This window comes from Anguilla rostrata, chromosome 7, assembly GCF_018555375.3.
Source record: "Anguilla rostrata isolate EN2019 chromosome 7, ASM1855537v3, whole genome shotgun sequence".
Classification (NCBI taxonomy): domain Eukaryota; kingdom Metazoa; phylum Chordata; class Actinopteri; order Anguilliformes; family Anguillidae; genus Anguilla; species Anguilla rostrata.
In genome coordinates, this window is record NC_057939.1 from 25,586,993 (window position 1) to 25,612,106 (window position 25,114).

Sequence of the window (25,114 nt, forward strand, 5' to 3'; positions counted from 1 at the left end):
GGCGCCGGCGCTTCCTTAACGACTCCTCTCGTTAATCACCGTGGAAACGGCGCCCGAGGAGGCCGGGCCTCGACCGCGGGTCCCCGCCACCTTCTTCTGGAGACGAAACGCCGCTCATTGGACTCGTGTTTTACGTTACGTCCGCATTTTACTTTCGCATTCGTATTTTTTCCACGCGTTCGTATTTTCTAATGCGTTCATTTAGCACAAGCTTTCCCTAGAGGCTGGCCGTAGAGGGCAATCAGAAAACCACTTGTACTGAGGCTTATAAAAAAAGTTTTTTAAAAAAGACTCAAATCCAAACACAAAATATGCGGCCACATGAAATTAGGAATTTTTTTTTGGCTGACGTGAAGTACGAAGCAGAAGTGAGTCAGAATGCAGGAAACGGACGCATTTTAAGTCTGCTTTTAATTCCCAGTTTATCATTTCCCCCCCCCACAAATGGAAGTGCTTGGCTGTATGCGCAGGCCTGTCTCTTCACAGCAACGTCCTGTGTGAGTTTGGGAGAGCCCGGACAGACGGGTCTTCTCCTCTTCGCTCCGCGGTGGAGCCACGCAGTCATCGCAGGCGACCAGTCGGCCGGGCGACCTGTTGGGCCGCGGTTGGGTCCGACGCCAGGCCGCCGGGGCGGTTTACGCCAGCGGGCTTAGCGGGACGGCCCACCTGACGTGTTTCTGGCCGAGTCACGAGAAATGTTTGAAATGTTGAGTTTTGGCCGAGTCCATCACGGAGGAGGAAGTACGCCGCGTTGAATGGCGGCACGCGAAATTATTCCTCTTCCTTTCGAGATCTCGAGGATTTATTTTTTCGTTATTTTGGCGGGTGCTAGATCGTGTCCTGAAATTGGAGTCAGATGGGCCTTTTTGTGGGGGGGGGGGTTTGTGGGTCCGCACCAAAAGCATTGCAGCTGCGGGGCAGTTTATTCTCCTTGCAAAATTATTTTGATTATTACCCATAATGCACTCATCAGGAGGAGACCAAATGTAGCAGAGTCAGCAGGAAAATCAGATTCCTCTATACGTCTTAGCCTCGAGCTCCGACATACACACACGCACGCACACACACACACACGCACACACACACATTCTTACCCTGCAGCGTATCGAGACTCCATCTTGCTTGCATTAAGCAGAAATTGCAGTACTTTTGACCCTTTGTTTTTCTCAAGGCTTCATTTCTCATTTTTATCCCCCAGCCAACAGGACCAGGGAGACCTGGTGCCTGTCTTTGGTGGGGTTGGGGGGGAGGGGTCAATTTGGTGAAGGTTTCCCAAAATCTGGCAGAGCTGCGGCTCTGGACAGTGGTCTGTTCTCTGGAAGGTAATAATAATAATAATAATAATAGTAATAATAATTATGATAATGTGCTTTTCTCACGCTCAAAGCGCTTTTGATGAGGGGCCAATTTGCCTTAACCAATCAGTAGCACTCACCTGGGTAATGCACGGCAGCCATTTTGCAGCAGAACCCTCACCACACAAGAGGCGGAGAGGGAGAGAATGTTCTTTTTTTTTTTTGCCAGTTAAACTTGGGGATGATTAGGTGGCAGGTTAAGAGAGCCAGGTTGGGAATTTAGCCAGGACAGGTGTGTTCTGAAGCTAAGCCCCGCCCACATGCACATGCACACTCCCCCAGGGGGTTTTTTAGATGTTGTACCCAGCCGGTCACAGGAATGGCAGCTTAGCATTTTTGCAAATGAAGGCTTTGAGCCAGGGGGACCATCCAAACACCACCCCTCCCCCCCCCCCCGGCCTCTCAGAACACAGAAAAACAAGCTGAGGGGGGTGAGGGGGTGGGGCAGGAGCTAACCGAAATGAAGGCCGGAGGACGCGATGGGTGGCCGCGGCATCTCCTGGCGGACCGGAGTCGTTTTCCGAAATGACGATGTTAGCGGAATCATAATAATAATAATAATAATAAAATAAAAAACAACAACGAGGCTTGTTTTATTTTGGCAGGTTTCGGTTCGGGGAGCCTGTGTTTTTATAGCGACACGTTAGGCTCGCGGCTCTTCTCCCTCCGTTGTCGTCCAACTGCGGGTGCCAGTGAGCTGTGGAAATCGCCGAGCGCTCGGGGTCGCCGTCCACCCCTTTTGGGCCGGGGCCTCCCCTCAGCGGCGGCATGACGCGATCCAGTAATTCCATCGCCGTTCTAATTGGGGCCCTGGGTTTTTTAATTTTTAATTTTTTTTGGAGACGCTCGAGCGCATGTGAACGGGCGTCGGGCTGCGCCCCTCTCTTCCCTTTGGCCCAGCTGGAGAGGGGCCGAGCGGGAGGTTGGCGCCTTGCCCCGCCCTCCTCCTCCTCCGCGCTGCGATTCCGTCGGCTGGCCGCGAGCGCGCCGTTGAGGAGCCAGAATCCCGCGCGTGGCGGGTTGGAGTGCCACGCCCGCGGCCGACGCCGGCATGCCTGTGTGCGCGTGACGTCGATCCCCCTCGCCGCCACGGTGGTCGTAATCCCGCCTCTTCTTTGCTCCCCTGTTATTTGTCCTCCCAGACAATAGGAGGAGCACTTCTCTGAGCAGGGCAGAGGTTTCCTGTAGGCTTTGTGGGAATTTACACACAAGTCTGTGTCTGTTCTACGTGAGCATCCTGATAGATAGGAAGTACGAAACCTCTGGCCACAAGCAAAAAAAAAAAAAAAGCAAAAGCCCAGCAGCCATTTTGGGGGGCATGGTGGCGCGGTGGTTGGCACCGTTCCCTTGCGAGAAGGGCGTTCCGGGTTCCCGGTTCCGTGCGGAGTTTGCATGTTCTACCCACGTTCGCGTTCGGTTTTCTCTCACAGTCCAAAGACACGTAGGCCACAGGGCGAAACAGATGTCAATCTCAGTGTGACTGCGCTGGGTAAATAAAAACACATTTTGTTGTGGTGATGGAGCGGCGAGGATGATTCAGCCAGTGGGACTGGAACGCCGATTGGGTGGCCAGATTGGAGATTGCAGCAAGGGCCCTGGCGATCCTCCACTATCGTGGGATCTCTGACAACAAGGAATCCCGCGACCTCAGTTGACAGGAGAACGGTACAAGGCTGCATTGGTTGTGGGAACCTGAGTGCTCCGTTCACTTTCTGGTGTTATTTTTTTTTTTGAATGATTTTAAAAAGTATATATTTTACATATGTTCTCGGGATATTTTACATATTTAAAGAGGTTTATGGTTACCTTGCCAGCTTTTCAGCGGCTGGTATAGGGCCATTGGGTGTTCGCGGTCTACAGCAACGGAAATCCAAAGCAGCTTGTACAGTGATGTCATGATTCTGGAGTGTATACATATGAACTTAGTAACTTTATAATGTTTATTTACAATAAGAAGCATAAGTTTCAGTTTTTATGAGTCAACCGGTCTAATGCCCCCATACCAGCGATTGTGAAGCCCCCAGGTTTCCAGAGACTTCTCTACATATCTAAAACACGCAGAAACGCCATTATCACACACGGAAACTGTCTGGACCAGTCAAAAGTGTACATTTAAATACGAATGAAACCAGAAAACCCAGGATAGTGAACTTTTCCTTTTAATTCAAACTCACTATGCTCTTGACGTCATGAAATGTGAACTTTCCCCGTGATGCATTTCCTCCGGTATCAGATGCCGCTGCCGTAAAACATTTGACGTTCTGTTTTCTGGCCGGTTGCTTTGGCGTGTGTATTTATGATGATCCGGAGCAGTTGTTGCGTCTGGTAGCGCTTAAGAGATGCTACGTAAGATGATGCTAACGCAAAGAGGATGTAGCGTTAAGAGCATGCTACCTTAGGGATGCTAACGCTAGAGTGCTACGCTAAGAGGATGCTAACGTTTAAGAGGATGCTAACGCTTAAGAGGATGCTAGCGCTTAAGAGCATGCTAACACTTAAGAGGATGCTAACGCTTAAGAGGATGCTAGCGCTTAAGAGGATGCTAACGCTTAAGAGGATGCTAACGTTTAAGAGGATGCTAACGCTTAAGAGGATGCTAGCGCTTAAGAGCATGCTAACGCTTAAGAGGATGCTAACGCTTAAGAGGATGCTAGCGCTTAAGAGGATGCTAACAGCTTAAGAGGATGCTAACGCTTAAGAGGATGCTAACGCATTCCACTGTCAGGCGTTCTTCTGCATGTGAAAAGAGACCGACCAGAAACATGCTTTTCACAGATGTTTCGCGTCTCCTCTACTAGCCAGTAGGATTTTTTGCTTTTTTGTGGTTACCGGTTAGAAGTGAAGACCTGTCAGTTTTCTGTTACCAATTCCGTTTTAGCTTGTGTCCGTCGTAACAAGACATGTTTCAGCGGTTGATTTTATGGATATTTCTGATTTCTGTGGCTTGTGCAGAATTGCACGGTGAATTCCACCAAAGCAAAGTCCCAACACGACGGAAATAACTTGAGGCAGTGAAGCTGGATCTCTGCACTTTACAGAAACGCCAGCATGAAAGTAAACCCGCCTTTTTCGCCGCAAGATTTCATTTTGAGAGAAAAACTGCCGAAATAAGAATGTCTTCAGACGTGACGGGGACAGGGGTTCCGGGGGTTTCCGACAGCAGTCCTTGTTGGCTGAGCTGAAAGGAAGGGACCCCCAGGTAACCAATCACACTCATTTGAGCAGCAGGTGGTGAGGTCACTTCCTGTTGCAGGTGCTCACGTGTACTTAATGCTGTAGATCCACCTGTGCTGGGGGTCAATTTTACTTTCATTTCAATCACTTCAGGAAATTAATTGAAATCCAGTGGATCGATTCTGTTTTTAAAAAAAAAATTCCAATAGACAGTGTGCCATTTCCTTCAATTGAAATTATAGTTGTGAACTGAAATGGAGATTGACCCCTCCCCCTCCAAACCTGGTTGAAGATGTATGTGGCGTGACGTGAAATTCCTGACAGCAGGCAGCCAGCGACCGTAGTCACGGTTCGTTGGCGGGTCGATGGAGAGGACAGAGGACGTAGGAACCCTCGGTGTGGAGTGGTGTGGGTTGGCGGGAAGCGAGAGGTGATGTCAGACGCGGTTAGCCGGTAGTCGGTACGGAAGCACAAGGCCGGCCCGCGCGGCGTACGGCCGTGAGCTGGGAGGGGACGGATTAGCAGGCCAGGCTGGGTCTGGCTCGCAGGCTGTGGTTACGGCCTCCTCTAGCCCGGAGAGGAAGGGGTTAACCGCGGCGGGCCCCAGGAATCCCCATTCTGCTTCATAAGGGGAGCGATGCCTTTTGTCTCATAATTAACCAGAGGGGTGTAGGGGGAACGGGGGCGAGGGGAGGGGAGGGGAGGGGGGGGATGTAGGGTACATGAAAGAGTGGAACGCCAAAGACCTCCTGCCAAAGGTCTGTCTGTCTGGTCTGTTTGTGTCTCGCTGTGTGCTAACACCCCCCCCCCACCCTCCCCACCCTCCCTCCCCAGCACCACAGCCTCCCTCAAGGCTTCCATCAAGTCACCCTGCTTTCCCTCTTTAAAAAAAAAAAAGAATCCAGCGTTGCCTTGCGCGCCACCAAAATGATTCCCCCCAACCAGCTGTCCCGCTGTTTCATTCACAACAACAAAACGCGCACCGCTCTAGACTCGCAGACCCTCCTCCTCCTCCTCCTCCTCCTCCTCCTCCTCCCTCTCCTTCTCCTTCTCCTTCTTCTTCTTCTTTCTTTATCCTTTCTCTCTCCTTCCAACCCCCCCCTTAACAACTTGTGAGGAGTTAATGGACTGTTTTGGCTGGAATCCAGGAACTGAGTGTCACCTCATTAGCGTTGTGGCGGGGCTGGGTTCTGGGGTGGGGGGGTGGTGGGGGGGGGGTGCGGGTGGGTGGTGGATCGGGGTGATTTTATTGGTTGTTGTGCTGTAAAGAAAAGGGGATGCCCATGCATAATTAAATGTATATTCTTACGCTCCTCTCGCTGCACAAAAGCCAGGGCCAGGCTTGGAAGCACGCCATCGGCGAAAGAACCGCTCCTGGAGAACGCGGTCGGTCCGACGCTTACCGCGATTCCGCCAGGCGCGCCGAGAACCCGGAGGGGACACGAATGGCGGGTTCGATCGGCCGATGAAGCCGCGATAAAGACGCGCCTGTTTTTTAACCTCGGCGTCGCGTTTGGATTCCTACGTTCACGGACGTAATTTTGGACAGCGAAACACGGCGTGCGCTTTTCGCAGAATTGCGCTGGGGTTGCGGTAGAAAGCGTGGTGTGGGAGAAGTCACGGACCGACTCTGCGCGTGTGCGCGTGTGTGCGCGTACCCTTCCCACAGTGATGTGCATACTAATGTCACCAGTGAGCCGGCTCCCTCCATACAGTCAGCAGGCCTTTTTGTTGTTTGCTTTTTTTTTTTCTCTTTTTTTAAACAATGCTGTCTCCCCCACAAAACCCCCACGGGGTTAAAAGGGAACTGTTTTACAGCGCGGAGGGAAACAGGCCCGGTATTCAGGACGGCAAAGATGTTAGAATCACACTCCTACACCGCATAACCCCCCCCCCCCCTAAATGCCATAACCCCCCAAAGTCCATAGCCCCCAAAAACCCCATATCCCCCCAAGCCCCATTCTCTGCTGCACTCTTCTCTTCTACTTAAATATCAGACATGTAAGTTTGTTTTATTCTTAACTCCGGTGGATCTGTGATTTGAAGACACTCATTGCCTATGTGACCTAAAACCTCATTCTGGGGGTGGGGGGGGGGGGGGTGTCTGATCAGATTTAGGCTAAGCCTCTCATACAGTGCAGAGAAAAAGTGTTTGCTCCCTTTCTGATTTCCTCTGTTATTGGATGTTTGTACCGTCTCGTCCCAGTTAATAAAGGGTTAATGAAGGCTCTCGCTCAGTCACACGGCTCTCACTGACGGAGGATGACCATGCAGCGACGGGCGGGGGCTGGCAGGGGGCGCTGTTTGGGCGGGACTGCGAGCAGCGCGCGTCTGTGCGTTTCGGGTTTTTGGGGGCCGATGAATGAGACCCCCTCTCTCTCCAGGCGGTTGGTGTTTTTAATTTTCTTCTCTCCCTGGTACTCTCAGACTCCGCCTGCGTAGATCACACCTCAGCAGGTAATCTCCGGTTTTGAATGAATCATTAAGATTTGCGATTTAAAATCCGTAACGTAGGCCCGACCCTCCGTGACATTAGTATACAAATGTGCGAGATGTGTTTTGACGCGGCATTTACATTTGAATGTGTAAGCTCAAACGCACCTGTCGGCCAGTTTGAAAGTTAGCCTGCAGCGTCCTGCTAGCTTCCCTGTGAGTAAGAAGGTGTAGCCAGTAGGCCGCTGCCACAGCCTGTGTTCTGGTGCTGTCACCCAGCACTGCCTGTGTTCTGGTGCCGTCACCCAGCACAGCTTGTGTTCTGTCACGCAGCACAGCCTGTGTTCTGGTGCCGTCACCCAGCACAGCCTGTGTTCTGGTGCCGTCACCCAGCACAGCCTGTGTTCTGGTGCCGTCACCCAGCACAGCCTGTGTTCTGGTGCCGTCACGCAGCACAGCCTGTGTTCTGGTGCCGTCACCCAGCACAGCCTGTGTTCTGGTGCCGTCACCCAGCACAGCCTGTGTTCTGGTGCCGTCACGCAGCACAGCCTGTGTTCTGGCCCCGTCACGCAGCACAGCCTGTGTTCTGGTTCCGTCACGCAGAACAACCTGTGTTCTGGTGCCGTCACGCAGCACAGCCTGTGTTCTGGTGCCGTCACGCAGCACAGCCTGTGTTCTGGTGCCGTCACGCAGCACAGCCTGTGTTCTGGTGCCGTCACGCAGCACAGCCTGTGTTCTGGTGCCGTCACGCGGCACAGCCTGTGTTCTGGTGCCGTCACGCGGCACAGCCTGTGTTCTGGTGCCGTCACGCGGCACAGCCTGTGTTCTGGTGCCGTCACGCAGCGCAGCCTGTGTTCTGGTGCCGTCACGCAGCACAGCCTGTGTTCTGGTGCCGTCACGCAGCACAGCCTGTGCTCTGGTGCCGTCACGCAGCACAGCCTGTGCTCTGGTGCCGTCACGCAGCACAGCCTGTGCTCTGGTGCCGTCACGCAGCACAGCCTGTGCTCTGGTGCCGTCACGCAGCACAGCCTGTGTTCTGGTGCTGTTACTCAGCAGAGGAGCCGGGTCTGTGAGACCTCTCTCAGCCGGGCCTTTATTTAGCACCAGCCAGCGGAACGCCGTCGGTCGGTCAGTTGGTCGGCCGGGGGGGGGGGGGGCGGCTCCCGTCAAGGAGCGGTCTTTCCCTTTTGGCAGCCGGCGTCTTTGTTTTAGGAGGGAGCGGTGCCGTCCCGGTGCGGGTGCCAGGCGAGGTTTGGCTCGGGCGTCAAGCGTCCACGGGCTGGCACACGCAGCAGGCTGGCATAATAAGATCTCTCTCTCTCTCTCTCTCTCTCTCTGAGCACATTTCCTTGCCCCAGTTTTGTTTGGGTTATCGCAGCGCTGAACGAGGCCACTGTGTTTTGTCAACAGAGAGGGAGAGCGAAGGAGAGAGAAACGTACAGAGGCAGAATGAGTGGAAGTGAGAGCAGAACGGAGAGAGAGAGAGAGAGAGAGTGCACAGAGAGAGAGAGTATTCTCAGTGCTTGTCTGGGCTGGTGTTTGAGCGTTAGAGTTAGGTCATTTTGGCCTGCCCGGGGTTGATAACAGCCAACATTGAGGAGGAAACCCCTGGTGGCCCTGTGGTTTGGGAGTCCCCCCCCCCCCCCGCACACACCCCCACCCCCCATGCCATAAACACAGTCAGTGCAGAGTAGTGTGCGGCGAGGGTTGCCAAATAAAATATTTACATTAACACAGCTGCATTGTTAAAACATGACGGCTGCAGTGCCTTGTAATTAGGAGATATTTATGTAGCCCGTCCCTCCGTGGAGCCGCTTCCAAATGCTAAGGCACGTTTTGGCCGGGAAGCCGCTCAGCTGGCAGCCGTCTCCATACAGCCCGGGCTGCGTCTAAAATGGCTGCCAAGCTTCTCCTGAAATGTCGACGGTATGCGCCTGCACTGTGTGAGCGCGTGCGTGCGTGTGTGTGTGTGTGTGTGTGTTTGTATGTGTCTGTGTGTATACGTGTGAGCGCGAGCGTGCGTGCGTGTGTGTATTTGTGTGTGTGTGTGTGTGTGTGTGTATACGTATGTGTGTGTGTACGTATGTGTGTGTGTGCGTGCAAATGTGTGTGTGTGTGTGTGCATGGCCAGAAAAAGAAAGTTTCTGACGGGGTGAGCAGAGAGGTGCAGGAGAGGCAGAGCGGAGTGCCTCTCGCACGCGGCTGGGATTTGGCACGGAGGAGCGGCGTTCTGCTGTGTTTATGTAATCTCGGGCCGCGATAAGGCGCTGGAAGCGGGCAGCCCTGGGAGAAAACGCCCCGGCCAGAAGGTGCCGCGCGCGGAAGGAGCTCGGGTGCGTTCGGCCATAATTACAGTAATTGCGAAAAGGCGCTGCCGTCGTTTTAAAAAAAGAGCGAAACATCCACAGGGAGAGGAAGGAGAGGGTCTGGCAGCGTCGCTCAAAACTTTTAAAAACGAAACGTTTTTGTTTAGGATAAGTGGTGTTTCTCGTACGTGTTTGCAAAAAACGAAATTCTAAACAAGTAAAATACAACGATCGGTGAAAAAAACAACACCACCTTCGCCAGGACAAAGTGCTATTCCTGTTAACGTTGTTTTATTTAGTTTTAACAGGTTGTTGTCTTTGTTAAATATACCGCTCCCCTCCTCTCTGTCTGTCCTTCTCTCCTTCTTTCTGTCCTTCTCTGTCTTTGATAAGCACCGTGTTGTTGTAGGGGGTGGGGGGGGGGGTGAGGGTTCAGATAAGGGAGCTAGTCCACTGTGGCTGCACTCCCAGCAGCCCGGCCAGCTGAGTAATTATTTGCAGAAGGCAAAGTGCTGCCTAAAATCAGAGAGGCCAAACACTTGCCTCTGCTGTGCTTTTGGTCGTCGGCCTGCCTCTTTCTCTTTCTTTCTTTCTTTCTTTCTTTCTCCTCTCTCTCTCCCCCCCTCTTTATCCCTGCTTGGCCTCCCCCCCCCCACCCTAATCTCCATTCCAGATGACATCATCGCATTGCTCATGCCCTTTCCTCTGCCTGTGGAGCCAGAGCCAGGCTTGTAGCTCAAGCTGACCGGGCGCCGCGTGACTAGCCGTTAGCTTGCCATTGCCTCACACACAGCCGCCGGAGCTGTGCGGACAGTCTCACGCGATGCTGGGGTCTCGACACGCCGCCTCATCAGTCCGAGGCGCACTGTATTCAGCCGTGATCACTTACTTTGCCCTCAAATACCAGCATGCTTTGCTCCTATCTCCATTTCACTTTCTTATCTTTTTTTGACAGTGGAACCCGATAAGATATGCTGTTTACTCAGCAGGCTAGAACCAGCTATTATATGAACACGGAGCATGTCAATAACGTGATTTGGCTGACCTGCCGTGGCTTCGGCATGACTAATACAAGAATTGAAAACAAGCTTTACAGTGGGAAAGGGGTCTAATGAGCCGGCCTGGTTCCAGCTCAATGGTGGGAAAGGAGTATGTTGAGCTAGCCTGGTTCCAGCTCTGTGGTGGGAAAGAAGTGCGTTGAGCTAGCCTGGTTCCAGCTCATGGTGGGAAAGGGAGTAGCTAATGAGTCTAGCCGGTTCCAGCTCAATGATGGGAAAGGAGTATGTTGAGCTAGCCTGGTTCCAGCTCAATGGTGGGAAAGGAGTATGTTGAGCTAGCCTGGTTCCAGCTCTATAGTGGAAAAGGAGTAGCCTATGTTGAGCTAGCCTGGTTCCAGCTCAATGGTGGGAAAGGAGTATGTTGAGCTAGCCTGGTTCCAGCTCTGTGGTGGGAAAGGAGCGTGTTGAGCTAGCCTGGTTCCAGCTCTATGGTGGGAAAGGAGTATGTTGAGCTAGCTTGGTTCAGCCTTTGAAAGGCTGTTAGCTAGCCTGGTTCCAGCTCTACGGTGGGAAATGGATATTAGTCCCTATTAACACAGAAGAGCACGCTGGCACCGCGGAGCGGTTAGTGCCAATCCAATTAGAGATGCCGCTGGAGTTACCTCGCGAAACAGAGATCGGATTAAGAGTCCCTGCATTTAACTTAATCTAATACCTGCATTAGCCCCACTTCTCTTGAGTGTCTCATGAGGTCATCGTCCCGATACTCTTCCAAAACAAAGTTGCGCCTTCCGAGGCAGGCTGGGCGAGCGCTCCGCGCGCAGTAATCTCTTAAAGCGCTCGGCCCGGCTGTCCGAGACGCCCAGGCTCCGTGCCGTGGGACAGAATAAGCCCCGGGTCTTCCCGGGACGTATTAGCCGGGCGCTAATGCGTCCTGGAGTCCTGGAGTCTGCGTCACGCCGTTACCCCAGAGTGGAGTGCGACACGTCAGAGTGACACGCATCACGGAGAAATGCCCTCTGGGAGATTAGCCAAGAATGGTTTATAAAAGAAAGGTGAGGCTGCTCCTGGATGTTGTTTTTAGTCTTTTTACAACCGAGTACATTAGGTATATCTAAACAGTGACAAAAAATGAGTAAACTTTCTCCAGCGCTGTAACTTGTGTCTGATAGGCCTGTATCTAATGGAATGTGTTAAACATTTTGTTTGCAGCGAAGGCATAGAAACAATGATATAATAACAATTATATATTCATGAAATCGCTGCTTTGACATAGATTTATACATTTCTTTGCGTTTGAACTCTGCAGTCTTTTCTCAGTCAGTCACAGTCAGTTCAGAGGCCCTGTCAATCACCACCAGATGCCACATGCAGGCTAACGTGCTAATAACATTCCTCGGCCCTGTCACAGGGCTGTTTGCCATACCTTCCTTTCCCGCTTTTCCCTCTGTCCCCTGTTGTTATTTAAAAAGAAGGACTTGGAATAGTACTGGAAAAAGATCACGCCTTCTTCCTTTTTCTGTTTCATTCTTGCACTCCTTTGCCATGTTTTTGTCTTGCTTTACTGTGGAGAGTTTTGTGTCTCGTATTCCATTGAATGTGCATTGCGGTGCACTACCCTGTCTGTCCAGTGGGGGCAGTGTAACAGGTACACTGACTGTGGCATTGGGTGTAACGCTGGGGTTGTGGGGGGGCGGGGGGGCTGTGATGTGTGTGGGGTTTTATTTCGGGCGGTGTTTTCTGGGGGATTTCTTGCATGGGGTGCAACTCATACGAGCCACTCCTGTGTCACAGAGGCCCTCATGACCACAGCAGACCCGGTGCATTGGACCCCCGGGGGCCCCATCTCAAGGTCTTACCAGGGGAAGGGTCACCCCAGGGCCACTGTCTTTCCACACAGTAACAGAGAACCCCCTCTCATCGACGCTGCTGTTCTCCCAGAATAGCAGGTGCTCCTAGGTTCAGGTGAAGCCGTAGTCATATTTGTTCAGCACTCCACAAGCTGTCAGGATTTACACCCCCTTAACTACACGTTCTGTTGTTTTCCTAAGTGCGGATGTGAGGTCCCTTTGTTCAGTTCAGTCTCGCAACTCTGAGCAACTGTAATTGTTGTTCATTTCGCGATAGCGCTTGTTCTCTCTGCCTGACAGCCGTTCAGCTGCAGTCTAGACGCGTACCTTCGCCGCTATCTTAACGGCGGCTCTGCTCGGAGTGGCACTTTTCCCTGTAAAGGAAAAATATGACCCTGACCGTGACCTTTTGACCCTGCTTAAATGCCAATTAGTCTGGCTTTCAGGATTGAGCACTGTGAACCCTTTGAGCGGTTGACTGACCCCTCTTGACTGGGCTCGAACAACGCGCCGGCTCGTAAATCTTCGGGAACGAGGCCGGCGAGATCAGAGGAAAAGCGGCCGGCGAAGCCGCTCTCTGCCGCTCTCTGCCGATCCGTTCGGCTGCTGAGGCTCGGCGGCGCGTTTTTACGGCTTTATGGCACGGGTGGGATTTTATCGAGGCGGGTGCAGATAAGGCAGCGGGCAGAAAACAAAGGGGCTGCTTCCCCTTTAAAACTGACAGCATTAGGGTTTTTGGCAATGAGCTGGTATATATGTACTAGCAGGCTCTGTGCAGGGAGGTCTACAGTATGCTAATAGGCTCTGTGCAGGGAAGTCTATACTATCCTAGCTGGCTCTGTGCAGGGAGGTCTATGCTAGCAGGCTCTGTGCAGGGAGGTCTACAGTATGCTAACAGGCTCTGTGCAGGGAGGTCTATACTATCCTAGCTGGCTCTGTGCAGGGAGGTCTATGCTAGCAGGCTCTGTGCAGGGAGGTCTATGCTAATAGGCTCTGTGCAGGGAAGTCTGTACTATCCTAGCTGGCTCTGTGCAGGGAGGTCTATGCTAGCAGGTTATGTGCAGGGAGGTCTATAGTATGCTAGCAGGCTCTGTGCAGGGAGGTCTATGCTAATAGGCTCTGTGCAGGGAAGTCTATACTATCCTAGCTGGCTCTGTGCAGGGAGGTCTATGCTAGCATGCTCTGTGCAGGGAGGTCTATGCTAACAGGCTCTGTGCAGGGAGGTCTATACTATCCTAGCTGGCTCTGTGCAGGGAGGTCTATGCTAGCAGGCTCTGTGCAGATTGGTCTATGCTAGCAGGTTATGTGCAGGGAGGTCTATAGTATGCTAGCAGGCTTTGTGCAGGGAGGTCTGTGTGCGCAGGGCTATGTGTAGGGATGCTTATGACAGCAGGGCTATGTGTAGGGAGGTCTATGCTAGCAGGGCTATGTGCAGGGAGGTCTATAGTAGCAGAACTACGTGCAGGAATGTTTATGATAGCAGGGCTATGTGTAGGGAGGTCTATAGTAGCAGAACTACGTGCAGGGATGTTTACGATAGCAGGGCTATGTGCAAGGGAGGTCTATAGTAGCAGAACTACGTGCAGGGGTGTTTATGATAGCAGGGCTATGTGCAGGGAGGTCTATGCTAGCAGGGCTATGTGTAGGGATGTTTATGATAGCAGGGCTATGTGTAGGGATGTCTATGATAGCAGGGCTATGTGTAGGGATGTTTATGATAGCAGGGCTACGTGCAGGGAGGTCTGTGCTAGCAGGGCTATGTGCAGTGACATCTAAACTAGCAGGGCTATGTATAGGGATGTTTATGATAGCAGGGCTATGTGCAGGGAGGTCTATGCTAGCAGGGCTATGTGTAGGGAGGTCTGTGCTAGCAGGGCTATGTGCAGAGAGGTTTATGATAGCCGGGCTATGTGCAGGGAGGTCTGTGCTAGCAGGGCTATGTGCAGAGATGTTTATGGTAGCCAGGCTATGTGCGGGGAGGTCTATGCTAGCAGGGCTATGTGCAGAGATGTTTATGGTAGCCAGGCTATGTGCGGGGAGGTCTATGCCAGCAGGGCTATGTGCAGAGATGTTTATGGTAGCCAGGCTATGTGCGGGGAGGTCTATGCTAGCAGGGCTATGTGCAGGGAGGTCTGTGCTAGCAAGGCTATGTGCAGAGATGTTTATGGTAGCCAGGCTATGTGCGGGGAGGTCTATGCTAGCAGGGCTATGTGTAGGGAGGTCTGTTTAACGGCTGTGTGCTGTACCTGGGCGCCGCCCGTCAGCAGGGCCCTCAGGAATGCCTGTGAGGAATGTGGCCGCAGGTGCACAGCGGATCCATTCACCACGCGCAGCCTTTCTCAGGGTGCTTTCCTGGGAGGCAAAGGTTGTACCAGGTAAACTCAGGTGTGGCGATCACACACCTGTGCGCTTATTTCCCATGGTTAACTCCCGTTCGCTTCACCTGTTTCAGCAGAGAGTAGAGGCTTTCCCAAACACGTTTGTTGTGAGAACCCTACGTTTTTTTTATTTTTGTGTGTATTCTGATTAGTCGATTTTCAGCCAGTTGATTCTGCCAGACCTAGTGGACGACTCATCTGTGTCCAGTTCCAAGTAAAGGCCTACCTCGCTTCGCTCAGAAACTGCCACCCCCCCCCCCCAGAGGTTGTACAGGTGCCCCCCCCCCCTTTCAGTGACAGCAATCTGCATCACAAGATGGTGCCTGAAACATGGCGGTTTAATCACCCAGCCAGCTGGGCTTTTGTTGTCGTTACTTGTTCAATCACAATAAAGCCATGAGTTGATGGAGAGGAGAAGGGAACCCCCTTCCGCCTCCCCCCCCCCCCGACTCCTTCTCCTGTCGGGGGCTCCCAGTCACAGAGCCAGTTAAGGGGGCTGATGGATGGATGTGGAGGAGAGAGGGTGCACGCAGGTGTGTGTATGTGTGTGCGCGCGACTTCATCTTAAACATAATTTTCAGGTCATTACCCGTTTTGTTTGTGGTGACGCCGTGCTCAGCAGTACGGTAAAAGAGGCCGGGGAGATGGGCTTGTTGCAGCGCTAGAGAGAGAGGAGAAACGAGAGCGGGGCCGTTTGCATTGAGGATCCAGTCGGACCAGTTGATGTAGCTGATGCGTTCGCACGCCCTCGTGACGCAGATGCAAACGCGCCGCCGTCCTCTCCAAGGTGAGCCGAGGTGACATCGATCACGCGCAGCCGGAGCCCAACGTCGAGTGAGGTCAGGGAAAATTCCATTCATTTAGGAAAAAAAAAAATGTGATTACATTTTTTTTTTTTTGAAACGCCGTTGTTCCGGAATTTTCTTTATGAACCTTGGTGGCCCCACTGCTTCTCTCTGAAGCACGGGAGATGGGGGTGGGGGGAGGGTGTACCCCCCGAACACCCGGGTGCTCCCTCTCCTTTTGTGTGGAGGATGAGAACGGCGATGTGTCTGACAGCTTGTTTTACCTCCCCTCTCTCTCTCTCTCTCTCTCTCTCTCTCTCAATTCAGTTACATTCAAATTCTTTATTGGCATGGCATATTTTAAAATACATATTGCCAAAGCACTTATGATAATAACAATCAATCAGTCTCTCTCTTTCTCTTTCTTTTTCCCTCTCTCTTTCTCCCTTTCTCCCTCTCTTGGTGCGTGTGTGTGTGTGTGTGTGTGTGTGTGTGTGTGTGAGAGAAAAGAAGGGGTTCAGGCCTCGTTCAAAGGTAGGAAGAACAGACATGCGTTCAAGATGAACATTCTTGCCAAACTACGTTTGCGGCGAACAGTTAACGTTGAACCATTTTTAATAAAAATGGATGCGTCGAAACGGAGGGCCGTTTTCGCGGTGGCTTCCGCGATGTTAGAGGACTTCGCTGATAGTGGTCCTGACGTGGCAGATGTTATACGCGTACGCTCCGTATCGACGCGCAGCGCAGCCAATGAACAGGTCAGCAGAGTCGAGCGACACGCCCAGGAAGTCATCCCTCGATATGACGATTTAACTTTTCGCTCGCGTTTCAGGACGAACGGGGGCAGCCGTTGTTCTCTCTGTGTCTTTCCTGCCAGCGATCGTTTTGTTTGCGACGCGCTGCCTTTTCGAACCGCTTGGTGACGTTAGCTAAACGTTCGTGGCGAACAGAAAAAAAAGTTTTAACGTGATTGTGAACGTTAGCTAACGCTCGCCCTCTTGAACGGACGTCAGAGCTGGGTTCTGTAAAGAGCCGGAGCGTGTGTCTGCGAGGTCGGAGCGTGTGTCTGCGCAGCTGGACTGTGAATGCGCAGCCGTGGTGCGTCTGCGCAGCCGGATTTTGTGTGCTAATTCCTCTCTGGTTTTCTTTCATTTCAGACTCCCAGCAGTCAGGAAGTCCCAGTAACAATGAGCCTGGCAAAAACCCTCCAGGTGTGTGTACCAGTGCACCTACAGTACACACACACGTAGACAAACACACACGCACACACACGCACACACACGCTCACTTACTCACTCACTCATACAAACCATACAAACACCCTTCTGTCTTGTGTCAGTGGTTGGCTATGCCAGTCAAACAGAGCCCACTCCCATTTTAACCTGCACGCCTGTCCTCCCCCATATTCTCTGGACCCGAGGGAAATGACCCGCCTCTATTTAGAGTGCCGTTTAAGAGTTTTCTGTACGGCTGACGTTAGGGAGCGGAGCGTTTAGTGCTCACTGTAGCCTGTGGCACAAAATCCATAAAGCCGCTGAACCCGGGTTTGGGTTCATCTGCAAATCATCGGTGTTATGAAACACGAGCGCCGGTGGTTCATTGGGCACCGTGCGATTTGGCGGCTGAATTTGACTGCTTTGACCGTGCTGCCGCGCTTGGAGGTGATGCGATGCAGCATCAGGAGAGCGCGCTCTGAGCGTGCTGTAATTCTGTCTCTCTCTCCGCTGTAATTTGTCACTATCTCTCTCTTTGTGGGCTGTAATTCTGTCACTGTCTCTCTCTCTTTGTGGGCTGTAATTCTGTCACTGTCTCTCTTTCTCTCTGCTGTAATTCTGTCACTGTCTCTGTGTTATAATTCTGTCACTGTCTCTCTGTGCTGTAAATCTGTCACTGTCTCTCTGTGCTGTAAATCTGTCACTGTCTCTCTGTGCTGTAAATTTGTCACTGTCTCTCTGTGCTGTAAATTTGTCGCTGTCTCGCTGCTGTAATACTGTCTCTCTGTGCTGCAATCCTGTTGTTCTCTCTGTCCTGCAATTTTGACGCTGTCTCGTCTGTAATTCTGTCGCTCTCTGTGCTGTAATTCTGTCACTCTCTCTGTGCTGTAATTCTGTTGCTCTCTGTGCTGTAATTCTGTCACTCTCTCTGTGCTGTAATTCTGTCGCTCTCTGTGCTGTAATTCTGTCACTCTCTCTGTGCTGTAATTCTGTCGCTCTCTGTGCTGTAATTCTGTCGCTCTCTGTGCTGTAATTCTGTTGCTCTCTGTGCTGTAATTCTGTCACTCTCTGTGCTGTAATTCTGTCACTCTCTATGCTGTAATTCTGTCGCTCTCTCTGTGCTGTAATTATGTCGCTTTCTGTGCTGTAATTCTGTCACTCTCTCTGCTGTAATTCTGTCGCTCTCTCTGTGCTGTAATTCTGTCGCTCTCTGTGCTGTAATTCTGTCACTCTCTCTGCTGTAATTCTGTCACTGTCTCTCTGTGCTGTAAATCTGTCACTGTCTCTCTGTGCTGTAAATCTGTCACTGTCTCTCTGTGCTGTAAATCTGTCACTGTCTCTCTGTGCTGTAAATCTGTCGCTGTCTCGCTGCTGTAATACTGTCTCTCTGTGCTGCAATCCTGTTGTTCTCTCTGTCCTGCAATTTTGACGCTGTCTCGTCTGTAATTCTGTCGCTCTCTGTGCTGTAATTCTGTCACTCTCTCTGTGCTGTAATTCTGTCGCTCTCTGTGCTGTAATTCTGTCGCTCTCTGTGCTGTAATTCTGTCGCTCTGTCTTCTGTAATTCTGTCACTCTCTCTGTGCTGTAATTCTGTCGCTCTCTGTGCTGTAATTCTGTCGCTCTCTGTGCTGTAATTCTGTTGCTCTCTGTGCTGTAATTCTGTCACTCTCTGTGCTGTAATTCTGTCACTCTCTATGCTGTAATTCTGTCGCTCTCTCTGTGCTGTAATTATGTCGCTTTCTGTGCTGTAATTCTGTCACTCTCTCTGCTGTAATTCTGTCGCTCTCTCTGTGCTGTAATTCTGTCGCTCTCTGTGCTGTAATTCTGTCACTCTCTCTGCTGTAATTCTGTCGCTCTCTCTGTGCTGTAATTCTGTCGCTCTCTCTGTGCTGTAATTCTGTCGCTCTCTGTGCTGTAATCCTGTCGCTCTCTGTGCTGTAATTCTGTCGCTCTCTCTGTGCTGTAATTCTGTCGCTTTCTGTGCTGTAATTCTGTCGCTCTCTCTGTGCTGTAATTCTGTCGCTCTCTGTGCTGTAGTCCTGTCGCTCTCTCTCTCTGGTAGCCAGCTGTACCCCAGCAGTACTGGGGCCTCCGGCAGGGGAGGGTGGATTACCGGGAGGTTAAGTTCTCTGACCCCTGGTGGTGCGTGGAGAACAAACGGGGAACATCACCCCCCCACCCCTCAGTGAGCGAGGAGCCTGGGAAACTGGTCCTGTGTGTCCGGCTGGTACAGGCCCTGCTGTAGAGAAGAGAGGCTGAGCTGTACTATACGCGGGCAGTGTGTGACTGTATGGGACTGATGATGTGCTCCTCACTGCTGCTGAGAGAGAGAGAGAGAGACGAGAGATAATTATAATGATAATGATGATAATGATTATTATTTATTATATTACGAATTACCAATAATAATTAATATTTTTAAAATTGTAATCAGTCTGTACTGTACGTATTTTAATAGCTTTTAAAAAAAGAGGATCTCTGGCATAGTGGATGTTTTTAATTTTGATTTATGTTTTACGTTGGTTCCTTTGGCCTGACCGCGCTGTACCCCTGCGTGGCCATGCCGGTGAATCGTACGGGAATCTGAGGGAGGGCATGGACAGGGGGAGGCAGAATGCTAGTCTTTGTGGCCCTGCAGACAGGAGAGCCAGCCCCCCTGGACCTGGGGAATTGGGCCTGGGCGGGATTATCCTGGCCAGACCAGGTCGCGGACGAGTTAGCGGCAGAGTGTTCACCTTTGCTTGCCGAGCGGTCAGCTTAGCGCTTGACGCACAGGTGCTTTTTAGGCACCTAAGGGCAGGTTGGGGGGGGGGGTTGGGCGTCGGTGGTGTTTGGAGGTGAGGTGAGGAACAGAACGGCTTAACTGACAGGAAACAGCGTCGAGTGCTGACACGAGGGCTCCTAACCCCGCCCGAGCCCTCTTCTCCTGGTGAGACGATTACCGCCCGGCCCGGGCCTCCCGCCACCCCTCGCCTCTGTGCGCGAAAGCCGCTGGAGGCCAGGAGCTGGTCAGGTGGAGTTCTAAAAAGAGGTGACGGAAACGTCCTGGGAAAAGGGGCCCTGAATTCTGCCTGCTCTTCTGCTGCCCGCTGTAGGTCCTCTGAAACTAAACGAGAATCACTCAGATAACTCCCAGAGCGGTTTTTGATGGGGTCAGTTTTCCCAGTGATTTGATACTCACTTAACACACTCTGGGCCTGTTACACACTTAACACACTCTGGGCCTGTAATAGAGTTACTACACTCTGGACCTGTTACACACTTAACACACTCTGGGCCTGTAATAGAGTTACTACACTCTGGGCCTGTTACTCACTTAACACACTCTGGGCCTGTTACACACTTAACACACTCTGGGCCTGTTACACACTTAACACACTCTGGGCCTGTTACACACTTAACAAACTCTGGGCCTGTAATAGAGTTACTACACTCTGGGCCTGTTACACACTTAACACTCTGGGCCTGTTACACACTTAACACGCTCTGGGCCTGTTACACACTTAACACACTCTGGGCCTGTTACACACTTACCAGACTCTGGACTTGTAACATTTAACACTCTGGGAATGTTACACACTTAACACTAGCCCTGTTACACACTTAACAAACTCTGGGCCTGTTACACACTTACCAGACTCTGGACCTGTAACATTTAACACTCTGGGAATGTTACACACTTAACACACTCTGGGCCTGTTACACACTTAACAAACTCTTGGCCTGTAATAGAGTTACTACACTCTGGGCCTGTTACACACTTACCAGACTCTGGACCTGTAACATTTAACACTCTGGGCATGTTACACACTTAACACTAGCCCTGTTACACACTTAACAAACTCTGGGCCTGTAATAGAGTTACTACACTCTGGGCCTGTTACACACTTAACACACTCTGGGCCTGTTACACACTTAACACACTCTGGGCCTGTTACACACTTAACAAACTCTGGGCCTGTAATAGAGTTACTACACTCTGGGCCTGTTACACACTTAACACGCTCTGGGCCTGTTACACACTTAACACACTGTGGGCCTGTTACACACATAACACACTCTGGGCCTGTTACACACTTAACACACTCTGGGCCTGTTACACACTTAACACACTCTGGGCCTGTTACACACTTAACACACTCTGGGCCTGTTACACACTTAACACACTCTGGGCCTGTTACACATTTAACACACTCTGGGCCTGTTACACACTTAACACGCTCTGGGCCTGTTACACACTTAACACACTGTGGGCCTGTTACACACATAACACACTGTGGGCCTGTTACACACATAACACACTCTGGGCCTGTTACACACTTAACACACTCTGGGCCTGTTACACACTTAACACACTCTGGGCCTGTTACACACTTAACACACTGTGGGCCTGTTACACACTTAACACACTCTGGGCCTGTTACACACTTAACACGCTCTGGGCCTGTTACACACTTAACACACTCTGGGCCTGTTATACACTTAACACACTCTGGGCCTGTTACACACTTAACACACTCTGGGCCTGTTACACACTTAACACACTCTGGGCCTGTTACACACTTACCAGACTCTGGGCCTGTAATAGAGTTAATACACTCTGGGCCTGTTACACACTTAACACGCTCTGGGCCTGTTACACACTTACCAGACTCTGGACCTGTAACATTTAACACTCTGGGCATGTTACACACTTGACACTAGCCCTGTTACACACTTCCTGTAACTTACTCTGGCCCTGGTATACATTTACCGCCCTCTGGACGCGTTAGACACTCGACATTATCTGGGCCTGTTGCACGCTTACCACACCGGGTATGTTACGGACTTAATATTTTTGGGCCTGCTGTAGGCCTTAGGCCTGTTATGCACTGTGTCAGGTCTGATTGGCAACACCATGTCCTATATCTGTCAGAGCACTTCTTTGTCCTGTTCAAGTGCTCATACTCGTAAGGGCACTGAAACGGTGCGTTTCCCTGGTGATTTTAGCCCTTTAGTTCCTGACAAGTCGATGCAGTGAGGAGAGGAGCAGGCCCGCAACGCGTTCCCGTTCTTCGGCAGAGCTCGACGTGCTCCAACAAACCCGTTCCGCTCTCTCTCTCTCTCTGTAACGCCCATGGCTAATAACGCTACTGCCTCCTGCTAATTAGGGCGGCCCACCAGAAGCCCGCGTCAAACGGCTCCACGCAGGGGGAGGGGGGAGGGAGCCGGGAACTTGGCCCCGAGGGGAAAGCATTGGAGGGTGTCTTAGCGTGCCGCAAACAGTCCCTGGCTTCCTCGGCCTTCACCTGGGGGGGGAGGGGACCGACGTTAAGGCGGCTCGTCAGCCGTCAGCGACGTCATCGTTAGAGATCATTTGACATCTGACTCGCTCGGTGTTTTGCCTCCACGCCACAGCGAGGCAGCAGGCTAAGAAGCAAAACAGCCGGACCGTCATTTTTATTTAATTAATTTATTTAAAAAAAATAAATAAATAAAAAATGGCGGTCCTTGCGAATCCCTGCCAAGTAAAACACGACGGCGGGCGGGTGACTCACGGCTTTGGAAGCCCATCAGCGCCGCTGGCTCCCCGCCCGCCCTCTGCGCCGCGTGCGCCATTGTGGGAAGGTCAGGTGACAGGAAGTGGGCCTGAGACACAACCCCCCCACATCACCTCCTCTAATCCATTGTTCTCGGCCTACCTCGGTCTAGTTCAGGAAGTTAGCTGAGATCAATTTTTCCTCATGCTCTTTTTGAGGATTTTTAATCGGTGGCTGAATTATGATTCATTTCCCGAAACGGACCTCCCCAGACCGGCACTCCAGACATAGTTCTGATGGTTCGGAAAGAGAAGCCAAGGCCGGACGCACAGTATGTCCTGTCCGGTGGAGATCTGCCTCAAGTAAAAATACTTTGTGCTAGGGATGGGGCGATAATCGATGCTGCTATGTCTAGGTGAAAACATTCATGGTTATTTAAGGGCGGCAGTGTAGTATTATGGGTAAGGAGTTGGTCTTGTAACCTAAAGGTCGCAGGTTCGATTCCCCGCTAGGCCAACTGGCGTTGTACCCTTGAGCAAGGTCCTTAACCTGCATTGCTTTAGTATATATCCAGCTGTAGAATACAGTGTAATTGTATTGGATGGATACAATGTAAATGTGTTTTTAAAAAAAAGTTTTGAAAGTCGCTCTGGATAAGAGTGTCTACTAAATGCCTGTAATGTAACGTAATTTAATCGTAATAAATTTATATCGCAGTCATTACCGAAATTGGTAAAACCGCCTATTAAACTGCGGAAGAAGAGTAATAACCGGATATGGACCGAGGAGCAGCACTTCTTATTCTTAATTTCACTGTACCGTGGCGAAAACCGGAGGTCACACATTCCCACAGCACGAGATGACGTCACGTCAAACAGAGCTTTTCCCCCGTCAAAGAGGGCCAGGTCCCAAGTTTCTAAATTCTTCAGATCTGAATAGCCCGAGCTGCACCTGTTTTTGCTGAAAAGTTTTTTTATTTTTTATTTTTTAAAGCAGGCCAAAATGTTTACATTTTTTCAGGATGAGCCACACGGTTGTTTGGTTAATGCAGGCTAAAATGTTGACATTTACTTCAACAAGTCACACGTCATTTTGTTAAAAAATGGTCTTCTGGATTCTGTTAATTCATTAAAATGAGTTATTTGCAAGGCCAAAATGTTATCGTTTTTACATTTTATGATAAAACCTGTTTTTGGAACTTGTTTTCTGATTGGTATTTTGCTAATTTGTGTTTTTTGAGTCATTTAAGTATAAGACTGAACTTATTTCCATAATTATTGAGGTAATGTCGTACGTCATAAAATCGTTGGCCAAGATAATCTGTGAAATTGATGTCTGTGAAATTTTAATATTGGCACGTCTCCTTTATGCTATTAATAATGGAATGTCGTTTAGCTCATTGACGACATTCCAGAATTAATGTTACAAAGCCCTCAGCTGGGCAAGCCCCGCCCCTAAACACCCCACCACCCCACAAACCCATTGCCCTCTGCTACGGAGAACTGGACAAATTGCATATTTTTCCAATAGAGCAGTGGTGTCAAACTCGTTGCCATGGAGGGCCGTGTGTATGCAGGTTTTCATTCCAACCAATTAATGCTGCCTTAATTGAGTCCAATTACTCATTCAGCCATATGCGTTTAACTGCATTGAAGCACAGAATATAAGAAAATACATATATATAATATAAGACGTCACCATAGACGTCGGGTCACCATTGTGCACAAACCTGCATCCCTAATTCAGCAAATAATTTAACTAATTATATAATCAAGATCTGAGGCTGGAATGAAAACCTGCATACACACGGCCCTCCATGGCAACGAGTTTGACACCACTGCAATAGAGTGTCTTTGTGATGCTCACATTATAAAAAGCCCTGTACAAACTGAATTGAATTAAACAGCATTCTCTTCATTGTTTTGACGGTGTTCACTCTAATCACTCTAATCATCTCTCTTTGTGACCTCTTGGGCATTACGAGGTGTCAGTAATGGGCGAGGTTGCTGCACTTAATTATCTGATTGTTTCAGTAAACGAAAAGGGCGACGCACATTTTTAAGTAACTCATCGACGCTGCGGAACCTGCTTTTTGATTTCCGCGTCGTTCTCGTGTGCTGGCGTCTGAATTGGAGATCAGTGTGACTGCTGTAATTCCTGTGGATTAGCTCTTGAGAAGGTGAAGCATGTAAAGCACTCCCCCTGATGATCGATTCACAGCCCCGCATGTCAGCATCGGGCAAAGCCCTGTTGTCTCTGGGGAATCTTTCAGCTTAACGATTGTGTACCTAACCAGTTACTCTCCCCCCCCCCCCTCTTTTTCTCTATCTGCTTCTCTATTGGTTTTCCACAGGTTACCTGGAAGACAGCTTCATCAAATCAGGAGTCTTCACTGTTTCTGAGTTGGTGAGAGTTTCCAGAAGTAAGTGTGGGAGGGAAGGGGGGAGGGAGGGGGGTCTTTTTAGGGGCAAGTGTCCTCCCTCACTTCAACTTGAACCCAGAGTCTGTAAACACTGTGGTCAGCCCCCAACTGTCCAACTGGGCCTAGGATCTACATATACACAGTATGTGTGTGTGTGCGTGCGTGCGGGTTTGTGTGCTGAATTGTGTGCTGAGGTAGAGGAGGGTTATCTGCAGGGTTAGCAGTGTGCCAGGAATTGCTGCACATTACAGCTGGGCCTGTAATACCCTCGACATTGAAATACTCTCAGCACTGCAACGCGCTCTTACTGGAACATGCTCAGTGCTGAAACAGACACTCTTCTAGCCTTGTCAGACACACACTGAGCATTTGAGTCTCAGGGATTTTTAGACACTTGTGTACACGTTACACGATCTAGGCTTGTCACGCGCTAAGCCCCGAACGTACTTTGGACGTGTCACGCGCTTTAGGGCCTGTTAGGCACTGAGTGACATTCTGAGCCCTCAGCGCAGTGTGAGTCTGTTACGCACTTTTGGGCCTGTTAGACACTGAGTGACATTCTGAGCCCTTCGCGCAGTGTGAGTCTGTTGCGCGCTGCGATGGCCGTCCGCGGGTCTGGTGGCGGTGGCAGTGGAACGCGCGGCAGCCAGGCGGGCGCTGCCAGGGCCGCTGCCCGTAAA

The 25,114-nt window shown here is 50.9% G+C and overlaps 1 protein-coding gene across 14 annotated transcripts in view; it reads left to right on the top strand.

Annotated features, from left to right (window-relative positions):
* The window catches only part of LOC135259474 (nuclear factor 1 B-type), a 146,219-nt gene that overhangs the window by 77,652 nt on the left and 43,453 nt on the right, over positions 1-25,114 (top strand). For all 14 annotated transcript variants that reach the window (XM_064343918.1, XM_064343929.1, XM_064343917.1 and 11 more), the window contains exons 3-4: positions 16,437-16,490; positions 24,366-24,434. In XM_064343918.1, the coding sequence (XP_064199988.1) occupies positions 16,437-16,490; positions 24,366-24,434 (123 nt within the window). The remainder of the gene's footprint in view (positions 1-16,436; positions 16,491-24,365; positions 24,435-25,114) is intronic.